The following is a 20,205-nucleotide window of genomic DNA, read 5'->3' as shown; positions in this document are numbered from 1 at the left end:
GTGCTGGGTGCTGTATATACACAGCAGGGCAGTGATCTCAGTTGTGTCAGCCATAAGATGAAGGCCCACTCCCTTTTTATAGATGGGGAAACTGAGGCACAGAACAGGGCCATTCACTGCCACACAACCAATCAGGTACAGAACCCAGGTTTTTGCATCTGCCCGAGGGGGTAGAACAGAACCCTCCCTCTCCCCTTTTATTTACCGTGGGCCCAGAGAGCAGCAGCTGAGTCATGGTTTTAACCAACCTTCTTATTTCTTTATTTGAAAGGCACAGCTAGTAACATCCTCAATACAGCATTTTCAGTTCCTCTTCGTATAGGTTGAGTGATTAAACACAAAAAGCCAAACAAGATTTCTCTCTAAAGGACTATATACAAACACGAGATTCTTTTTTTTTTAATTCCATTTTGTTTTTTGTGTTGTTTTTTTTTTTTTTTTTAAAGAAAGACACGCTAGCGCACTGAAATAGAAACAGAGAAAGCTGCAGTATCCTTTTCCAAACGGTGAGGGGCAGGGAAGCAGAGGGAGGTTCTAAGCTGGTCTGATTTCTCCCCTCCCCCCGGCTCCCACCTTCCTCCCACCATCTTAGACAGCCAGGTCCAATGCTGAGAAGGGCCAGCGGGCTGGGGGGGACTCCAGCTAGAAGTGGAGAAGCAGCAGGAAGAGAGACACCTGGTGCCTGAGGGCACTGAACTAGTATTGTGCTCCCAGGACTGGTTTAACAGGGATACATGCAGGACAGCAAGGTGCAGAACTGACACTAGTGCAGGTGGGGGTGCCGAGACAGAACACAGCCCGAACCAGTGAGACGCAATCGAAACCTACAGAGGTTGGGGCGTGGAGGGGCAGGGACAATGGGGATGGAGAACAGGTTTGTATCTTTAAACACGCACCGGGGCCGGGGAGAGGGGGAATGGTACCACTGGGCTTGCATGCAGTACCCGGAGTCTAGACACAGCTGGGAACATCTGTGCATCCTGGGGTCAGATCAACATCCTGCAGGCCAAGCGCGGGTGACAGCAGTGCTCGGCCCGGGCCGAGGGAGCTAGGGGCTGGCGGAGAGTGGAATGTAACAGCCCCGTGTTCGTAGCGGTGGCATTCATTGCTGCCCCATTTCTATTCCACTCTCAAGGGAGATGGATGCTCGGCCCCCTCCCCCACACACACACACACCGTGGGCATGGGTGTGTGTGTGTGTGTGTGTGGGGGGGGGTGATGCAACCACATGGGTTGTGTGCCTGGCAGGCTGCCACCGTACAGACTACTGCAGTTCTGTGGAGCGTTGACCAGAGCGATACTGCATCTTTTATTGAACCCCTCTTCTCCCCCCACCCCCCAACCCCTCACTTTAATCCGACTTCTCCCCGTCGTCATCTTGGTGGGTGTCCCCATCATGACCGTTCTTGTCCTCCTTGGAGAGGTGAGCTTGGGAGCCCAGGGCGGACAGCGAGAGGAGGCCGGTGCCGGCGCTGACAGCCGGGAGGGAAGGGGGCTGGAGGCCCACGGGCAGTGGAGTCAGGGGGAGTGCCAGAGCCTGGAGCTGCGAGAGCTGGTGAGCTTGAAGCTGCTGCTGTAGAGAATGATGGACAGACAGACAGACAAGGGGAGAGGGTCATGTGTCGTTTGGAAAGCATGTGGCCCCCACTCCCGCTAAGGGCCCCTTTCCCCTGGAGAAGCCGCTGCCTCTGGGTAACCCAGCTACAACAGGGCTTCATCATAGAACCTCAGGGTTGGAAGGGCCCTCAGGAGGTATCCAGTCCAACCCCCTGCTCAAAGCAGGACCAAAGGGCCATTTTGGCCAACAGCTGGGACTGAACCCACGACCTCCGGAACTCAAAGCAGAGGCTGCTCCAGCTCTGTGGGGCCCTGTAACTGACTCGCACCCCTCTGTGGATCAGGCACAGAGGGGGACCTGTCACCCCTCCCCTCCTCCTCTCCATGAGTTACACTCATGCCTGGGCCACGTCCAGATCAAGCTACAGCTTTAGGCTCTGCCATGGCAGGAGCCAAACCTGGCGCCGCGGTAGCCCTGCCTCTACCTAACGCTCCCGCACAGGGTAAAAGGCTGCTGGGCTGCAGCCAGGCTCCAACCCTTTTCCTGTGCTGCGTGGATGGAGCACGCCAGATGCTCCCATCCCCAGTGCTCGAACACAGCTCTGCTGCTGATGGCTGAGGCAGCTTAGAACATAGCCTGGCCCAACACAGCCCAGGTTGGTCTTTTCTCAGCCCTGTTATTACATGCGTTGGCTGGGTCATATCCGCCTGATGCCACTCATACACCCCAGCCTGGCCAGGGCAGAGCTGCAACCAGCAGGCTTCAGCAGCGGTGAAATGCGCTGCAGAGGCCACACGTGTGCGTGGAGTCTGTGTATGATTTGGTGAGCGGGGCTGGGAGGGCATCGGAGGCATGCTGCTGGCAACAAGGGTGTGCAAAGACCCTGCGTTGGTTTGGGTGGGGAGGGGGGCAAAGGCCAAGGGGACGGAGCTCAGAGCCCCACCAGTCCCCCTGTAGAAGAGCTAAAACCTTCTCCACTCTGGCCACATCCTGCGGCATGCCAGGGCCTGTCTGCTTTAAAGAATTCAGGTGGGTGTCACTTGGTTCCTGCACCACGTTTAGCCAAAGGGATCTGAGCCAGGCATTCATGCTCCCCACTCCACTCCTTCCCCACGCTGCTCCCCTCCTCCCCGCAGCCGCTCCTAACCGCACATCACGTACACGGATGATGGAATTCAGCTCTGGGGCGGTCACTTGCTTGGCTCGTTCAATGGCTCCCAGAACCTGCTGTTGGTGCTGGGGAGGGAGAAGAGGAGAAAAACAAGACACCCTTTAAGTCATTTAAAATCACTGGGGGTTACTCAGCATGGCTGGGTCCAGCCCAGGCTAGTGACCCCTAGGTTCCCCCAGCAGGTTGCACTGCCACGCAGGTTAAACTCATCCCGACCTGGGTTAATTCCTATCCTAGGAGAGGCTCAGGTGAGGAGGGAGACTGTAGAAGGGCCTGATCCTCAGTGCTCCCTGTGTATGAATGGCAGGAGAGATGCTCCCCCGAGCATGTGCTGCAGGATGCGTCCCCACATACCGACACCGCTGGGGGTAGCAAGCCAAGAGATTCTGCTTGCAGGAGCTGAGCTTATTTCCTGCTGGATGCCCCTGCTCCTCTCTGAGTTTACTTGCAGCTGCACAGGTGAACTCTGAACCAGGAAAAGGTGCCCGCTCGCCAGCCCTGGCAACGTACAGCCTTCACGGGGAGGGATAGCTCAGTGGTTTGAGCATTGAGCTGCTAAACTCAGGGTTGTGAGTTCAATCTTTGAGGGGGCCACTTAGGGATTAGGGGCAAAATCAGTACTTGGCCCTGCTAGTGAAGGTAGGGGGCTCGACTCAATGACCTTTCAGGGTCCCTTCCAGTTCTAGGAGATGGGTACGTATCCAGTTATTACCTACAGAACACACAGCACTGGCAGGGCACCACTCCCTCCTTCTGCCCCACCTGGATGACCCAGACACTGACTCCGTTCAGGCCTCTGCCTGGCTGCCAGCAAGCAGCCCTCCGGCGTGTGACACCCCTCCCCACCCCCAGCACCAGACGAACTGCCCAGGGGAGGTACACAGCCGGAGAGTGGGCAAACCAGAGACAAGGGGGGGGCACTAACTGGCACCTCAGTGGCCGGAGAGCAGACGAGCCTCCAGCCCTAGACGTAACAGTCCCTCCAGATCAAGGGGGAGAGAGACTGGCAAAGCTGGGAGCAGTAGAGGGGCAAAGGAAGGCCACCGCCCGCGCCGCATAGACGGCAGGGGGCTTTTGGGTATCACAACGTTCCTGCGAGGCCTCAGGGAGAGAAGCTGCCGATCAGTGGGCTGCCTTCCCTTCCCCACCCTGAAACAGCTCCCATCCCCAATCACTTTAGCTGCATTTCCAAGGAACGCATGCACCATTCTGCAAGATTTTCCACCCCTACCCCTCCAGCCCATCTCAACACAAACAGATCCAGCAGCCACAGACCAAACCCGGGTCTGTTGTCCAGACCCCGGAGAAAGAGGGGCCCGTTAAATGGCATAAACACAACACAAAGAGTTAAAAACCAGAGGATCACCCACATGCTACGGAAAGGGAATCCAAGGGCAAAATGCTGCCACAGCACACGGGGCACAGGCTTGTACTGGGTCAGGAAGCTGCAAATGTCCTGCTTCTTGGTGAGAGAGTTCCAGGTTCTCGCTCCAGTACTGATGCCGTCCCTGGCGGGAACGGAGGAGTGGAAGGAACGGGAAGCTTCCCCAAGCCTGAACGCTTTAGCATTGGCTTCCCCTACAGACCTACAAACCCAGTCATTATTATGGCTATTATTCACACTATGGGAGCACCTACGCATCCCAGCTAAAACCAGGGCCCTAGGGAAATAGGTGCGAGAGAATCTCTGTCCCTAGAGGCTCACAAGCTAAACAGGCAGGTGTTATCCCCTCTTCACTGATGGGAAACTGAGGCACCAAGAGGGAAGGCCCAAGAAATCTGTAGCAGAGACAGGAACTGAGCCACAAGCTCCTGGATCCCAGTCCAGGGCCTTCACCGCAGGGCATTCCTCTCCATAACACAGCCACAAGCCCACACTTTTCCAACAGAGTTCTGCCTAGGCCAACGAACGGACTCCTGGGTTATGTTTCATAGCCAATGCAGAGCACCCACTCAAAGGCACATGTATTGTTTCAGGCCTGTTACTGCCTTGGGAGAAACATCTTCTGACTAGCATAGTTAGGGGCATGGGGCTCTCCACTCCCTCACCTTCCCACCACACATGGTGCCAGAGGTTGCCTCGGACTACTCATAAAAATGGCCATATTGGGTCAGATCAATGGTCCATCAAGCCCAGTAGCGTCTCTTCCGACAGTGGCTGGTGCCAGGTGCCTCAGAGGGAACTAACAGGATAGAGCAATTATTGAGTGACCCATCCCATCATCCAGTCCCAGCTTCTGGCAGCTGGGAGGTTTAGAGGCACCCAAATCATGGAGTTGTGTCAGTGACCGTCTTGGCATTGATGGACCTATCCTCCATGAACTCATCTAGCTCTTTTTTGAACCCAGTTATTCTTTTGACCTTCACAACATCCCCTGGCAATGAGTTCCACAGGTTGACTCTGCATTGTGTGAAGCAGTACTTCCTTATGTTTGTTTTAAACCTGCTGCCTAGTCATTTCATTGGGTGACCCCTGGTTCTAGTGTTATGTGAAGGGGTAAACAACACTCCCCCATTCACGATTTTACAGACCTCTATTTTATGCCTTCTTAGTTGTCTCCACTGACCCGACCTCAAACTCTCCTACCAGCACGTGGCTTGGTAGGGTAGATCGATTTAAACCAAAACAATTTAAAAATCATCAATTTTAATCATGATTTAGATCAGCAAGCAGCACCCTTGATTATAATAATCCATTTTAATCTTGTTTTGCATCTGTACTTTCCAGTTATTTTCCTAAAGAAAGTGGATTCTTATTGGTTGGTAACAAGTTGATTTGCAACTAAATATAACCTAAATTAGGTGCTTCTCTTTGCCACCCAGGAGGATATACTGTATCTGTTTATGTGTATTTAAGCAATTCTGTTATGTTAGAAGATGGTGAATGACTCATTTCTTATTTACTAGATGATTAATTTTTTAATTGTGGTGTGTCAAGTTCTTCCACTTGTGTGGAAATACAAAATTTAAAATGTACAAAAACATTTTAAAAATTATTAGTTAAATAAAAATACATTAAATGGGCAGGATATGTCAGAAAAAAATAAGTTTAATCAAACCATGTTTTGCATTTAAAACTAACAGATTTATTAAACAAATGAAGTATTACCTGCAGTTAATGAACTGAACTGATTGTTTCTGGTCACCATGTCATTCAGGATATTAGAACTAGCAGATCTCATCCTTTCAGACCTCATTTTTATACACAGATTGGAAAATGATGAAGGGGGAATATGCTAGAGGTCTATAAAAATATGAATGGTGTGGAGAAAGGATAATTAACACTTTACATTCACACAACAAGAGCCAGGGGCAACCAATGAAATTAATTAGGCAGCAGACTCAAAATTAAGATAAGGAAGTATTTCTTCACACAACACAGTCAACCTATGGAACTCATTGCCAGGGGATGTTGTGAAGGCCAAAAGAATAACTGGGCTCAAAAAGGAACTAGGTAAGTTCCTGGAGGACAGATCTATCAATGGCTATTAGCCAAGATGGTCGGGGATGTAACGCCATGTTCTGGGTGTCCTTAAACCTCTGATTGCCAGACGATGGGGAATGGATCATTTGGTAATTTCTCTGTTCATTCCCTCTAAAGCATCTGGCACTGGCCGCTGTCAGAAGACGGGATCCTGGGCTTATGGACCACTGGTCTGACAGTCTGGGACCATTCTTATGTTCTCAACAAACATTCCTGCTTTTTCCAATTCCCAATTGCAATTCTCAATTTTGAACGAGCTAGTCCCCGAACTGAATAAGTTGAAGAAACTAAAATGAAGACAATGCTCCCCCCGAGCCTGCAGAAGATGCTACACAGTTAAAAGCTGAGTTAGCACTTCAACAAACCCTCGTTAAAGGTATTGGTGCCTGTTACCAGTTCAGTGGTTTGACTTTAAGACTTCAGGTGCAAATATGTACTGCTTAATACAATTTAAATTATTTTAACAAGACTAGAGTAAGTTTAGGCCTTAACACTTTTGTCATAATGTCAAATTTATTTAAATTAATTTAAATTAAAATTTTGAATAAATTGTATTGAAATAAAAAAAAATTTTTGATTAAGGAAATGATGGATTTTTATCCATCCTGGATCCCTACTACAGCTGAACTCTGTCACCTGGAGGCTCCATGCACTCCCCCTAAATCCCATTTCCAATGCAAGAAAGCATGATGGAAGAGGGGTCAGGATTTGCTCCAACTGGACACAGGTCCCTGTGCAGCACCAGGGCGAGTTTTACCCTTTACTTGGACCATGCAGCAGACTCCAGGCTGCTGCCGGAAGCAAGGGGCTGCTTAGAGGCCTCAGAGCCCCCATGAAAAGCAACAAGGAAGAAATACTGGTTAGTTTAAGCACCCAAATATTTTCTCCAGAAATCAAACGCTCTCTGCCCTAGAACGTGACCTGGGCACATATTCTGAGTGACAGGCGGCTCAGAGAGCCATTGGGAGGGCCGGCACCAATGCTAGAAAAATTCAGAACAGGAACAGCGGCAGCTCTATTCAGAGAAGGTACTATTGTAATTGGTCCATGGAAGGGGCAAGAGGAAGAAAAACAACTCCAAATATAATCTCCAGCAAGTAGGTTCTTCTCAAGCTTGGCATAGCGCCAGGGTGAGAACCCTGCCATCAGACAGAACACGTGAAGCTGGGCCTAAGTTACTAGAGAGCTCTGATCTGCGAGTTCCTTAAATTCTCCCCCAAAGGAGAACAAAGTAACCCCCGCTCAGACCACCCCAATGGCTAATTCCGACCACAATTCTATTCATTGGTGCATCCGACGAAGTGGGTATTCACCCACAGAAGCTTATGCTGTTAGTCTACAAGGTGCCACAGGACTCTTTGCCGCTTTTACAGATCTAGACTAACACGGCTCCCCCTCTGATACCTGACAATTCCATTGCATGTCGCATCATTTTATGAGACTTGTATTGCAAAGGTAAATACTCCAAGACTGCTAAGTCAGAATCAAATTGAGGTGCCAGCTTCTCTCCCAATGCCCTCCTCCCTCTCCAATTAATGTCTGTCTCTCTCTCTTTTTTTTTTTTTTTTTTTAAAGATAGCAAGTATATTAATTAATGAAGCAAAGGAGCTAAAATATTAAGGAACAGCCACATGGAGGTTTTTTTTTTTTAATACACTTTCCATCCTCCTAATTAGCTGCCCGCATGCCTCAACCATAGTTCACAGAAACAGCAGCCATGGGAAATGCACTGAGAGAGAACAGAAACCACCTCTGTCTGTGGCTGCTCCACAAAGGGCAGGATATTTTAGCCTTAACATGTAGGAGGCAGAAGAACACTCAAGTGCTATTTTAAATGTTTCAGGCCAGAGTTTCAGAAGGGTCAGCTCTAAGGCTGTCGATTAATCGCAGGTAACTCACGCAATTAACTTAAAAAAAATTAATCATGATTAATCGCGGTTAGCCGCACTGTTAAACAATAGAATACCAATTTAAATTTATTAAATATTCTGGATGTTTTTCTATATTTTCATATATTGTATTTTGTGTTGTAATTGAAATCAAAGTGTATATTTATTACAAATATTTACACTGTGAAGTTGATAAAAAGAAATACTATTTTTCAATTCACCTCATACAAGCACTGCAGTGCAATCTGTCGTGAAAGCACAACTTACAAACGTAGATTTTTTTGTTACATAAGTGCATTCAAAAACAGAACACTGTCAAACTTCAGATCCTACAAGTCCACTCAGTCCTGAATTTTGTTCAGCCAATCAGTCGGACAAACAAGTTCGTTTACATTTACAGGAGATGCTGCTCCCCCTTTCTGTTTACAATGTCACTAGAAAGTGAGAACAGGCTTTTGCACAGCACTTTTGTAGCTGGTTTTGCAAGGTATTTACGTGCCAGATATGCTAAACATTCATATGCCCCTTCATGCTTCGGCCACTCTACCAGAGGACATGCTTCCATGCTGACGACACTTGTTAAAAAAATAATGTGTTAATTATATTTGTGACTAAACTCCTTGGGAGAGAATTGTATGTCCCCTGCTCTGTTTTACCTGCATTCTGCCGTATATTTCATGTTATAGCAGTCTCGGATGATGACCCAGCACATGTTCATTTTAAGAACACTTCCACTGCAGATTTGACAAAACGCAAAGAAGGTACCAATGTGAGATTTCTACAGATAGCTACAGCAGTCGACCCAAAGTTTAAGAATCTGAAGTATCTTCCAAAAATCTGAGAGGGACGAGCTGTGGAGCTTGCTTTCAGAAGTCTTAAAAGAGCAAAAGCAGCAGAGAATCCTGTGGCACCTTATAGACTAACAGACGTTTTGGAGCTTGAGCTTTGTGGTGATACCCACTTGTCAGACGCAGGGTATTCACCCACGAAAGCTCACGCTCCAAAACGTCTGTTAGTCTATAAGGTGCCAAGATTCTCTGCTGCTTTTACAGATCCAGACTAACACGGCTACCCTCTTATACTTAAAGAGACACACTCCAATGTGGGAAACTACAGAATCCAACCCACAAAAAGCAAATCAACCTTCTGCTGGTGGCATCTGATCAGATAATGAAATAAACAGACGTCAGTCCGCACTGCTTTGGATGTTATCAAGCAGAATTGTCATCGACATGGACGCATGCCCTGGCGTGATAGTTGAAGCATGAAGTGACATATGAATCTTTAGCGCATCTGGCAGTAATGTCTTGTGATGCCAGCTACAACAGTGCCATGAAATGCCTATTCTCACTTTCAGGTGACATTGTAACAAGCAGGCAGCTTTATCTCCTGCAATGTAAATGAAGTTGTTTGTCTGAGCGACTGGCGGAACAAAATAGGACTGAGTGGACTTGCAGGCTCTAGAATTTACATTGTTTATTTTGAATGCAGTTTTGTGTGTACATAGTTATACATTTGTAAGTTCAATTTTTCAGATAAGAGATTGCACTACAGTATCTGTGTTAGAGGATTGAAAAATACTATTTCTTTTTTGTTTTTTTTTTACAGTGCAAATAGTGCAACAAAAATAAATATCCAGTGAGCACTGTACACTTTGTATTCTGTGTTGTAATTGAAATCAATACATTTGAAAATGTAGAAAACATCCAAAGATATTAAAATGGTATTCTATTATTGTTTATTGTGCGATTACTCTTTTTTAACCTTGACAGCCCTAGTCAGCTCCATAGAGGCATTAAAGCAAGTGATCACAACCCAGATTTGGTGCAGAGCTTTTGGAAAACAACCTGGCCTGATCAGGAGGGCTGAGCGCTTGAAAATACCTGACCCACCTGCCCAATTCTGTGGGGCCCACACTGCTCACTGAACTCAAGAGGATCTGAAGGCACTTTGGCAACTGGCAGGATCGGGTCTCTTTAAGCGTGGTTTTAAAGCCCCACCGCTCACGATTCAGTATAAAAAGGGATGGGGATGGGGAAAAAGGTTACCTCCTTGAGACAGGTAGGGCAAGACTTGAGCGCAAATGCCGTTTAACGCTTGACAATCAGCTGAAATTAAAAAAAAAAAAAAAAAAAAAAAAAAAAGTCAGATGAGACTGGCACATTCCCTGCAGATTATCTGCCCTGATCAATATCCATCCACCTGAGCATCCCCCCTCCATACCTCCCTGACTCCTAGCAGAAGCCACCCAGACTCATTTAGAAAAAAAAATAAATCCGCTCCAGACCCTTGCAAAAATAAATCCTGCTGATCACACTGAGCGAGTTTTCAATATTCTCCCTTCCCTCTCAGGGACTCAAATATGCATTTAATAAAGAAAGCAGGGGCCTATAGGAAGGAAATTTATTAGAAACCAGGCTGGGAAGTGCTGAATTATGTACGATGCTCAGATCTAGACAGACATTTGTTTCACTGCTGCTCTCGCTTCCAAGCGGGAGAGGCCATGATGGAATTAGTTGTAGGGCTCCTTGGAATCATCTCACTACCTCTCCCTCCTTATTTATTTATTTATTTTTAATTCTATAAAACTTGAGAGTTTGCACCAGGAACGCTAGCAAGTGGGAGATAGGCCCAGGCCCAGGGAGAGACAAGGGCCGATTCTTAATAAGAAAGACAAAATAAAAAAAAAGGTAGCAGAGATCAGATAAAATAACAGCATCAGCTGGTTCCCATGGGGTTTACTGAAGAGCCTCTAAATGTTTTTTTAACGCTCTTCCCCTGGGAAATGAGCAAATCTGTCCATAAAAAAAAAAATTAAAAAAATCAAGGCTGGATTCCAGCTGAAGGGAGAGGAATACGGGGCCAGGTTGATGATGCAGACAGGCACCTACTGGGCTTTACAGAAGCCATGAAGCAGGCTGAGGACCGAACGTGAAAAACTAGAGAGGATTCAGAGAGGAGCCAGGATGGAGATTAAAGGATTGGGAAACATGCCTGGTAGCGACAGACTCGAGGAACGTATCAAAGAGAAGGTTAAGGGGTGACTTGATCACAACCGAAGCACTTGCACAGGAAAGAGACGTTTGATAAAGATCGAGGGCTCTTCAAACGCGCAGACAGAGGTCTGACAAGGTCCAATGGCTGGAAGTTGAAGCTAGACAAATTCAGACTAGAAACAAGGTGCAGACAGAACCCAGTTTTCGGTTTTATTTAAATAGCCGTGGAATGAGGAAATCCATGTGTAAAAAGAGAGACCTACATTGTCCAACAGGATTGGTGATTTTTTAGTGTCCAATGTGACACAACAGAAGGGGCTGGGTATTCCTTGGGGGCGGGCGCTCATTGCTTTTTGAAAATCAGGCCTCCAGAAAGCCCTGAAAACAGCTGCAGTATACAAACTGTGCCTCATATCCCCCACTTGGGCCTGCCAAATTCTGTGGCATCTTCCACCCAGAGCAGGGGCTTCCCTATAACTAGAAACATTTAGTTTGGATTGGTGTTGGAGCATAGGTCAGCAGCAAGGGTTTGAAGTTACCCAGAGGCCCACAGAAGAGACCTAATTTTACCATCCCCCACCCCAAAAGAGAGATTTAAGAGGTGCATAAAATCCGCAACCTCCTTGATTCTCCCCATCAAAGAGACTCCCTGTCTGCCAGCACCTCGCCCATCCCTGTGGCTGCCGTACGACAGCAGACCACAAGAATTTTCTACAGCCTGAAAACGGTTAAACAAAAAACCATACAGCACAAGCTGTCGTGAATCACAAGCTAATTGTTTTCAAAGAATCTTTACAAGATTCTTCCTGCTTCCCCAGCCTTTTCAGTGGAACATGTGACAGGGAGGAAGCAGCAGCTGCTAAGGAGCTCAGCAAGTCCAAACAAGATTTCAGGGAGGTTATGAACCAGGTACAGTTCTGTGTCGTACCAAGCATTCCAACAGCTCTCTGGAGGGGAGGCAGCTCAGCCTGGCATCACACCCTGCAGGGCCCCTACCTTTCATCTTTGCCTGTCTATGGGCCCCTGTGCCTCCCCAATCCCACAGAGATGCCCACCTCATTCTGGTCCCCCACCTCCTGCACTGGAACCTAACATCTGACAAGAGATGCAGTGCGCTGAGCATCCCTCCTGCCTCCCTTCTCCAACTGGACTCTAACTCGCAATCCATGGGCATCTATCAGGGCCGCCAAGAGCCTCAGTGAAAAATTTTTTTCAGGCCCCCCAGCAAGGGCGGACTGGCTAAACAGGGTTGATAAGGCCAGCGAAGCAGGGGCCCGGACCTCCTGCCGGACCGCCGGGACCCAGTAATTTGTATCGGCTTCCCCCCCCATCTCATCGACCCTGTCTGCCATGAACAGCAAGGAACAAGGCAAGCGTGTATCCGCGCAGGGGAGCAGAAGGAAATGAATCCACTACAAAATCAGCTCAAATCTTACAGACTAGAGAAGCTTCATGGCTTTTTGATGACTCCCACAATGAAATTAAGCCAGCAGAGGTGGGGTAGGGTGGGGCAGGTCAGAGAGGTTTGGTGAAGAAACTAACTAACTAACTTCTTAGAAAATCCAACCTCCTCCCACCCAGTCCTAGCAGCTGCGGAAAGCGCCCAGAGAGAGAAGCTTGTCTCACCTGTTTGTGCATTTCGATATTGAGCCCGTAGGACATCTCGTAATACTGCAGGGGGAGAGGAAAGAGAAACAGCAACAACTCAGATTCCACACGCAACCAGAGTCACAAACTATCAAAGCTTTTATATGGAGCAGAACAGCACTTTGTCAAGTCACTGAACAGTAGTGTCAGAGGAAGGTGCAAGAAACCCTGCAGGAAGCAGTTCCAGGAGAACTGGTCAGGAGGGGATGTTATTTCCCCATTAGAGGCTGGCTTACGCCCCGGAGTATGAGGGTTTCCCATCCCTTTCTGCACTCCTGGGATGAAATCCTGGTTCCACTGGAAAAAGCTTCCATCTATTTCAATGAGGCCAGCGTTGCATCTCTGGGGTGTCCTCGTGTTCACTGAGTAGCGCCGTTTGGCTCCCCTTATCGCTTCGTTCTGATTAACGTCAATGTTCATGGGTGAGGATTTTCTTCTCTCCGTTTTTAAAGCCGGCCAGGGAACAGGGGCCCTCCCTAATTGTGATTCGAAGTTTCACGGCCGCAGCGGCCAACAAATTCAGAAATAAAACCCTTCTGTTAGCTCCCCGCTAACAGGCTGCTGGCTACAATGGACAGAGGGCAAACAGCTGACTACAGGGGCCACGTGGGATTAAATGTAATGATTTACTTAGGTGGTCAGCTTTTTGGGGGGCAGGGACTGGTTTTTTGTTCACCTGGCACAAGGGGGGTTCTGGTCTCAGACTGGGGGCTCCCAAGCACAAACCATAAATGGCAGCAACTCTCCCTTCCAGCCCCACCAATTGGCAGAAGGTGAGAATTGCTGGTACTCACCCGCTCCTGAAAAGAATCTCATCCTTCCACATTGTCCCAAGCCCCCCTCCCTCCTCTACCACCTCTGGGGCTGGCATACGAAATCAAAACTTCCCCATCTCTGTCCAAAAATCCAGCTCTCGACACCCTCACCTCTCCGCACCAGAAATAACAATTTAAAAGAAGACACTAGCACCCCTATATATAACCCCCCCCCAAAAAAATGCTTCCTTCTATTTCTTGTCATTGCTGCTCACCTGCACAGCTATGGCTCACGTCAAAGAGCTAAATTTCAATCAATGGATATTTTTCTATCAGCCACCTCCCCTATTCAGGTAACAACCAAGGCCTTGGATTGAGGCAGGGGGGATGTACACGGGATGGGAAGGGACTTTTAAATCTGTAACTCCTCCCAGAAGAAGTTCTGCATTCAGTCCTGCCTCTTGTCTCTCCATTCCAGGGCAGGTGCAGCAGCTGTCTGCCTGGCTCTGGTTCCTCTCTATGGACAGCACCGAGAGCCAGGCAGACAGCTGCTGCACCTGCCCTGGTTCCATTAACTCTGAGACAAGCATGTCAGCCCAAGCCTCATCACAAGATGCAGACTCTGCACTTCCTGCCCTACCCCACCTGTGGCCAGGAGTTAAAGGTGCATGTTTAAGAATACACTAGGGTAAATCCTCATCCAAAGATGGCACTATCGAGGGCTGAGTTTTGACCACGTCTGGGAGAAGAACAGCAGGATAGTGTTTCCCGAACAAATTAAAATGGCAACATTCCCTGCCTGAGTCTCTGCTGTCCTTGCACCTTCACTCCAGCACCTACACCCACTCTGCGTTGGCCTGGATGACTGTACAAGATAACGAATGAACAAGCCGGGGGTCTAACTGACGCCCAGCAGCTGCGCTACAAGTCAGTGTTGTCTGGCGCTTGCATTACAAAACCCTGTTCTACAGCAGTTTCAAGCGTTGCTATTTTCCAATACACCGAGCTGAGGATAATACTGTCTTGCCCCTGCCTTCCAGCCAAGGAGCTCACAGCCCTTCACCATCGCTAGCAAGTCAAAGCCGTTACTTCCTATCAGGCTGGGTTGCGTAAGTGCTATCCCATTTTACTGACACACTGAGGTTTGTAGCAGAGCCAGGAATCAAACCCTTGGAGCTTGATGCCCAGGTCTGAGCTGGAACTGCTCGGCTCTGCTTCCTCTCAGCAGCTTGTCAGCTGGGGTTTTCCCAGACCGCCTGTAATTTCACTCCACTTCCATCTTCCTTAGCACATAACACCTCTGTTTCTTCACGGGCCAGCTGTCACCAAGTTCTTCTGCCTGTCGCTTACAGAACAAAAACATCTCTTTCCCAGGACTGGCAGCTCCCCGCCATGTTTGACGATTCCCCTGCCAACACTGGCCCAAGATCCCTCACGTCTCCCTCAAAATACCTCTGGATCAGTTTTTAATGACCCTCCTCGCTGTGGCATCCGAGTGCCTGGAGACCATGTTCGGCTCCCTGCTGGAAAACAGCACACGACACGTGCCTTTCCCTTACTCTGTTGTCTTGTCTATTTCATTCGTAAGCTCTCTGGGACATGCACTGTTGTGCCAGGTGCTGTACAGACATGTCCTACTCTCCGCTGGCCCCACAATAATCCAACATAAGTATTTCCTTACAAATCCAGACTTCTAACTTCTCCCCGATTGGGGGCCCGTCAAGTCTGTATTCCCAGTTTAGTGGTTCTCAACCATTCCTATAACACATCTGCCCTAAATCTCCCTTCCCACCTCACCAGAGACTCCACCCTTACACGGCAACACCACAGAGGGAGGAAGGCTGTGACATCTGCTGGTCACCCACCAAGTGGATAAGCCACGTTCCAGTTACTGTGATTGGGGCGAGGGGAGGGGAGTCGCGTACTGGGTAGATCTGAGGGCTAGTGTTCTGTTTAACTGCCTCCTCCCACACCCCACTGGGCACGCCCCTTGCCTCCATCCCATGCCCTCTGCTATTGGAGTAGAGCCTTACCATGACATAGTGACGTTGCATCTCTGATTTCTCGCTGGCCAGCTTGTCACATTCCAACTTCAAGCTGAAAGAGCAAAAAAAGACAGGAGCTCAGAGCGCTTGGCTAGAGATCACAACGGCTTTTGGGGCCCTACGACTCTCGGCTCACGAACAGTTGTTTCCTGTATGTTTGCACAGCATCATGAGGCCCCCAAACACGACAGCAACTGAGCGGTTATAAAGACAATTGTAAGCTCTTTGGGATACCGACTGTCTTCACGTTGCGCCTTTGTACAGCCCTGAGCACAAGGGTGTCCTGAGTCACCACTGGGGCTACCACAAGACAGATAATTAAAGAGCTACTCGACCAGCAGTAGACTGCCCAGTGACAAGAAGGGCTTCCACCGGGTTACCCATTAGTGAAGCCTTTATTTTTCCGCAGAAACAGAGAACACTGGAAGGAAGGCGAGTTCTCCAGTTGGTCCTTGGGTCCACTCCCGCAGCCCTTACTTAGGTGAGCCAAGTCACAGGTGGCAGGAAGGATTGAAGCATGGTCTGGTTTCCAGATCCTGTCAGGAATTATCACATGGGCTGTCGGGCCAGTATTACACATACTCTCCTGAAAGATTCTGGGTGCATTATGGGAAAGTAACAGTTACCTGTCTAGTTAATGCAGGCATTCAAACAACAAAGCCAAACCTGCATCTTCTATTATTTAAGGTATTTAAATGTAATAAAGCAGGTGATCTCCACTGCTAGAATTTCAGCAAACATGTGCCATGGTTTTATATTTCAAACAAGGAACAGCTTTACCTTCACCTTCCCAGAACCTGTTTCTTTTCCAGCAGACTAGATCTCGCCAGTGTCTCCCACTGAAAGGCCTACAGTCTAATGCAGCTGTATTTCTGGCACTTGCATTACACCATATATGGCACTGCTAAAGGCAGAGGTGTTCTGGGAAATCAGCCATTTCTGAATAGCGATGTCTGACCTCCACAGACTTCTGGTGTGATCCTCTTGGCATGAAGCTGCACGCCTATTGTCCAGCAGAAGCCTGACTAGGATGCAAGGCACGTGGGAAAGTCATAGCAGTGCTAAATGAACAAGCTAACAGCCACGGAAAATCACAGCCATAAGGGCACAAAATGGACAGATCCTAACAGCGTAGTCGATAATTAAAAAGGATACTGTCAGGTTGACTTAGGCCCCACATTTTAGGTGTTGTTACAATAAAAGCCAAATCTTAAGATCACTAGAAACGTTTCTTTGAAAAATTTGAAATGCTTAGATCTAAACATTCCCCTGCAGCGTTGGCAACTGAAACATTGCCACCACGGGCTAGTGCACAGAAGCCAGAATGCAAAACTGACTAGCAACTCCCAACCAGAGCGCAACCGGCTAGTCCACCATCGTTGTCATAGCTGAGCAAAGGACAAACCAACAGCACTGCTGCTCGAGGGAAAAATTTAAAGCATTCAGCTTTAATTATCTACGGGGTTATAACACTGCATGATTCCCACTCCCAACTTTGGTGCCATTTTAGCCATGGCCAATCCTTGCTCTAATGCGCTCAATTACATTTCAAGACTAGCCATTGGGAAGGAAGTCCTCTAGGGTCTCTTTTTCCTTCCTCTGGGATCGCCTGTTAGGATCAGTTCTATTTCTCTGGCAACAGAAGTGGTATACAGGGGGGAAAGCTGTGAGAAACTGCTCTGGTTCTTCCAACCATCTATCACCACATAGCTATCTAACAAATCAGCTCTGAACAACCCTTCCCTTCCTGTGGAGCCCTTTTTTTAAATTTTAAAGCTTCACACCAGAAGAGAACAAGTGACAGGCCCTTGGGATCCACCTGTGAAAGCATCATTTATCACCGCCACCTCCGGTTAGCTATCGAGAGCGTCACAGTGACAACACGCAGCATATTAGGAGAGGATCCGTTACGGCTCGCTGGGAGAAGGGGCATCACCGAGACAACACGCACTTTGGCCTGGGCATTGAAAACCATCCCCGCTGGCTCCCAGCCGTCCTTCGACATCGAAAGCCGGACAGAGCACGGAGGAGAGGGAGAACACCGGGCCGCCCACCAGGCTGCCGCTAGCCACAGGGCACTCCAGCTCACCTGTGATACTGAGCCTGCAGGAGCTGGAATTCATCCTTAATCCGGTCACAGGAATCGGAGGTTGTGAACTTCAGCTGCTGTGGCAGATGAGATGAGCCCTTTAATGACACAGAACAGAGCACCTGGCAATGTGGCAGGAGAGAAAGCAATGCCTCGACGAGCCCTTCCCCTCCAGCACAGCTGCCCCCACGCCCCATGCATGAGGGTCAGCCCTGGGCAGTCACTCCCTGCTTCCAGGCCCCTAACAGTGACGGCAATAACAGCCCCCTTCCTTAGCACTTTTGCTCCAAGGAGCTGGAAATAAGAGAGCCCCCTATTATCCCCATCTCTCAGATAGGGAACGCAGGCCCAGAAAGGTGAAATGACTTGCACTAGGTCACGAAGCCCTGGCACTGATCTGCTGTCTACAGCACTTAGCAGAGGGCCTGATATCTGACCGCCTCCCAATCTCTAATGCGTTCATTCTCACAGCACCCCTGTGAGGGAGGGCAGGGCTCTTATCTCCATTTTACAGATGGGAAACTGAGGCACACACAGGCTAAGTGACTGGCCCAAGGAATGGAACCCAGGTCTCCCCAGTCCCAGGCAAGCATCCTAACTACTGAGCCCCTCTTTCACCTAGCTGATCACTGCTCCCACGGCCTTCGCCACAATGTCTCCTCTAATACCAGGAACCTGGGTGCCTCTTCAGCCAGGAAACACTCCACTCGAGAAATCCGACACTGAATTTTATAAGGAGAATTGACCGAGGCAGAGGTGGGTTTACAACATCCTCCTCCCCCACCCCCGAAGGCAACATAAGAATGGCCATACTGGGTCAGACCAAAAGTCCATCCAGTCCAATATCCTGTCTACCAACAGTGACCAATGCCAGGTGCCTAGAGGGAGTGAACCTAACAGGTAATGATCAAGTGATCTCTCTCCTGCCATCCATCTCCATCCTTTGACAAACAGAGGTTAGGGACACCCTCCCTTACCCATCCTGGCTAACAGCCATTAATGGACTTAACCTCCATGAATTTATCTAGTTCTCTTTTAAACCCTGTTATAGTCCTAGCCTTCACAGCCTCCTCAGGCAAGGAGTTCCACAGGTTGACTGTGTGCTGCATGAAGAAGAACTTCCTTTTATTTGTTTTAAACCTGCTGCCCATTAATTTCATTTGGTGGCCCCTAGTTCTCATATTATGGGAACAAGTAAATAACTTTTCCTTATTCACTTCCTCCACATCACTCATGATTTTATAGACCTCTGTCATATCCCTCTTAGTCTCCTCTTTTCCAAGCTGAAAAGTCCTTGCCTCTTTAATCTCTCCTCAGATGGGACCCATTCCAAACCCCTAATCATTTTAGTTGCCCATCTCTGAACTTTTTCTAATGTCAGTATATCTTTTTTGAGGTGAGGAGACCACATCTATACACAGTATTCAAGATGTGGGCGTACCATGGATTCATATAAGGGCAATAAGATATTCTCCATCTTATTCTCTATTCCCTTTTTAATGATTCCTAACATCCTTTCTTGCGTTTTTGACTGCTGCTGCACGCTGCGTGGACGTCTTCAGAGAACTATCCACGATGACGCCAAGATCTTTTTCCTGATTAGATGTAGCTAAATTAGCCCGCCCGGTCATGGTGTATGTATAGCTGGGGTTATTTTTTCCAACACTCCTATCCTACATGGCTCTAACTAGACGTGGGTATTAAAAAGCGGAGGAAGAACAAACATTTATTCTTTTCTGTCAGGATAATCTTGGGCTCAAGCCCCCACTGCAGAAAGGGGGGAGGGGAAGAGAAATATTCCAGTGAGCACATCCCCCACCCCAAAAAAACAGAAGGAGCAAGGCAACCAGCTTTCTGGAAAGGAAAAGAGCTTCTCAGGTAAATGTGCTGATTTACACACACACTTCCACACATCAATACCCCCTCCACCCCTCCCACCATCCTGTCCCAGCCAGCACTCCCAGCTCCTGCATCCCACCAGCTTGCCCCATCTAGCACTGAACCCCCCAACTTGTCCCAGCCAGCACCCCAAACTATCTACCACCCTTTCCACCAGCCTGCGCCAGCCAGCACCCAACCCCCAGACTGCTCCAGCCAGCACCCCCACATTCCAACTGGCACCCCCAAGCATGCAACCCCACAGCTGACCACAGCCAGTACCCCCAGCATTCAACCCCCCAACCTGTCCCACCAGCACCCCCATATCCCTCCCAGCTTGCCCCACCACCCCACTGCACCTCAAAATATGCCAAAACAGCCCCTCCCCACAGTAACACCCCTTTCCCTGCTGTCAGGGGCTAGGCCCTCATGCACAAGGAGGTACAGTAGTGGCGGGTTCTCCCAGCTGCACTTCCTGGGCCAAGGGTACCACCAGCCACCACTTCCTCCCAGTGCCTTGCTGACCCCCCCATGCCACCCCCACACTCTCACTTCCTAAGCCCCTTTCCTACACGCCCCCGCAGGGCCTCTCAGCCATGAGCCACCCAGCCCAGCCCCTAAGCACATACCCCCAGCATCCCCTTCACTTCCCACTCCTATGCATTCCCCACAGCCCCCCATCAGACCCCCCCC

The 20,205-nt window shown here is 48.9% G+C and overlaps 1 protein-coding gene across 2 annotated transcripts; it reads right to left on the bottom strand.

Annotated features, from left to right (window-relative positions):
* Positions 1 to 237: 237 nt before the first annotated feature.
* Positions 238 to 18,530, bottom strand: TLE5 (TLE family member 5, transcriptional modulator). Of its 2 annotated transcripts, none has more exons than XM_075070892.1 (7): positions 17,635 to 18,530; positions 15,534 to 15,597; positions 12,725 to 12,769; positions 11,491 to 11,506; positions 10,154 to 10,198; positions 2,720 to 2,796; positions 238 to 1,570 (listed from the first exon to the last, which is right to left on the bottom strand). In XM_075070892.1, exons 1-7 carry the CDS (start codon positions 17,829 to 17,831, stop codon positions 1,352 to 1,354), a joined length of 663 nt encoding a protein of 220 aa, XP_074926993.1. In that variant the 5' UTR covers positions 17,832 to 18,530; the 3' UTR covers positions 238 to 1,351. The 2 variants fall into 2 exon arrangements, with proteins under 2 accessions (XP_074926993.1, XP_074926992.1); XM_075070891.1 differs by having other exon boundaries at positions 238 to 1,573; positions 17,635 to 18,427.
* Between the last annotated feature and the right edge of the window lie 1,675 nt (positions 18,531 to 20,205).

This window comes from Chelonoidis abingdonii, chromosome 11 (genome assembly GCF_003597395.2).
Source record: "Chelonoidis abingdonii isolate Lonesome George chromosome 11, CheloAbing_2.0, whole genome shotgun sequence".
In the NCBI taxonomy this organism is placed as follows: domain Eukaryota; kingdom Metazoa; phylum Chordata; order Testudines; family Testudinidae; genus Chelonoidis; species Chelonoidis abingdonii.
This window is presented reverse-complemented; position numbering and strand designations above follow the sequence as displayed.

Coding starts and splice junctions, on each gene's coding strand:
- TLE5 (XM_075070891.1), bottom strand. CDS start 17,831: ATGGGGCGTGGGGGCAGCTGTGCTGGAGGGGAAGGGCTCGTCGAGGCA. Junction 15,598..17,634: donor CTGCAGGCTCAGTATCACAG/GTGAGCTGGAGT, acceptor TTGCTCTTTCAG/CTTGAAGTTGGAATGTGACA. Junction 12,770..15,533: donor TGCAACGTCACTATGTCATG/GTAAGGCTCTAC, acceptor CTCCCCCTGCAG/TATTACGAGATGTCCTACGG.